The sequence below is a fragment of the Pterocles gutturalis genome, unplaced genomic scaffold (genome assembly GCF_000699245.1).
Source record: "Pterocles gutturalis isolate BGI_N339 unplaced genomic scaffold, ASM69924v1 scaffold30653, whole genome shotgun sequence".
Lineage (NCBI taxonomy): Eukaryota > Metazoa > Chordata > Aves > Pterocliformes > Pteroclidae > Pterocles > Pterocles gutturalis.
In genome coordinates this window covers 1-1,281 of record NW_010123973.1, presented here as the reverse complement: position 1 = coordinate 1,281, position 1,281 = coordinate 1, and the positions used below count along the sequence as shown (strand labels likewise).

The 1,281-nt window shown below is 56.9% G+C and overlaps 1 protein-coding gene across 1 annotated transcript; it reads left to right on the top strand.

Moving 5' to 3' along the window:
* The first annotated feature begins 395 nt into the window (after positions 1 to 395).
* LOC104465178 (vegetative cell wall protein gp1-like) lies at positions 396 to 1,060 on the top strand. Its single transcript, XM_010078120.1, has 2 exons — positions 396 to 581; positions 1,028 to 1,060. Exons 1-2 carry the CDS (start codon positions 396 to 398, stop codon positions 1,058 to 1,060), a joined length of 219 nt encoding a protein of 72 aa, XP_010076422.1.
* Positions 1,061 to 1,281: the final 221 nt, after the last annotated feature.

Sequence of the window (1,281 nt, the reverse complement as noted above, 5' to 3'; positions counted from 1 at the left end):
TGTGTCCCCCCGAAAAAACACCCAAAACCCCAAAATACCATTTTTTCCCCAGCAAAAATGGGCAAAAGGTCATTACCTCCATCCATGTCACCCCTCCATCCGTGTCACCTCCATCTTTGTCCCCATCCCCGTCATCCCTCCGTCCCCATTACCCCTCCATCTATGTCACCTCCAACCACGTCACCTCCATCCTTACCCCCTGTCACCTCCATCCATGTCCCCTCTATCCTTGTCACCCCTCCATCCATGTCACCTCCATACTTGTCCCCATCCGTGTCACCCCTTTGTCCCCGTTACCCCTCCATCCTTGCCTACTCCATCCATCCATGTCACCTTGATCCTTACTCCCTGTCACCTCCATCCATGTCCCCTCTATCCTTGTCACCCCTCCATCCATGTCACCTCCATACTTGTCCCCATCCGTGTCACCCCTTTGTCCCCGTTACCCCTCCATCCTTGCCTACTCCATCCATCCATGTCACCTTGATCCTTACTCCCTGTCACCTCCATCCATGTCACCTCCATCCATGTCACCTCCATCCATGTCATCTCCATCCTTAACCCCTGTCACCTCCATCCATGTCCCATCTATCCTTGTCACCCCTCCATCCATATCTCCTCCATACTTGTCCCCATCCGTGTCACCCCTTTGTCCCCGTTACCCCTCCATCCCCTCCATCCATCCATGTCACCCCCATCGATGTCACCTCCATCCATGTCACCTCCATCCTTGTCTAAGTCCATGTCACCTCCATCCTTGTCCCCATCCCTGTCACCCCTCCATCCCCATTACCTTGCCTACTCCATCCATCCATGTCACCTTGATCCTTACTGTCACCTCCATCCATCCATGTCACCTCCATCCATGTCACCTTCGTCCTTGTCACCGCCATCCTCACCCAAATCCATGTCACCTCCCTCCATCAATGTCCCCTCCATCCTTACACCGTCCCCTCCATCCATCCCCGTCCCCTCCACCCGTGTCCCCTCCACCCTCGGGATTTGGGGTCACCGCTCTTTCCCGCAGGAGGAGCCGCTCCCGCCCGCGCCAATCCGTTGAGGACGTCTACTTCTCCAAGTCCGGTGAGCGACACGGTGACAACGGCGCCACCACGGACAGGTGGGGGGGGTGACATGGGTGCTGACCCCAACCAAGCCATGCTCAAGTTCACCACCGAGATCCCACCAGCCGCCATCACCCGCCAGAAGGTCATCGGCGCCGGTAGGACCTGGGGTGGCTTCGTCCCCATGAAGACACCCCAAAATTGGACCAAAGTAGGG

What these genes read in the sequence shown, in the direction of transcription:
- LOC104465178 (XM_010078120.1), top strand. Translation starts at nt 396, where the DNA reads ATGTCACCTCCATACTTGTCCCCATCCGTGTCACCCCTTTGTCCCCGT. An exon ending in CCCCTGTCACCTCCATCCAT is followed by an intron (nt 582 to 1,027) that starts GTCCCATCTATC and finishes TCTTTCCCGCAG; the next exon opens with GAGGAGCCGCTCCCGCCCGC.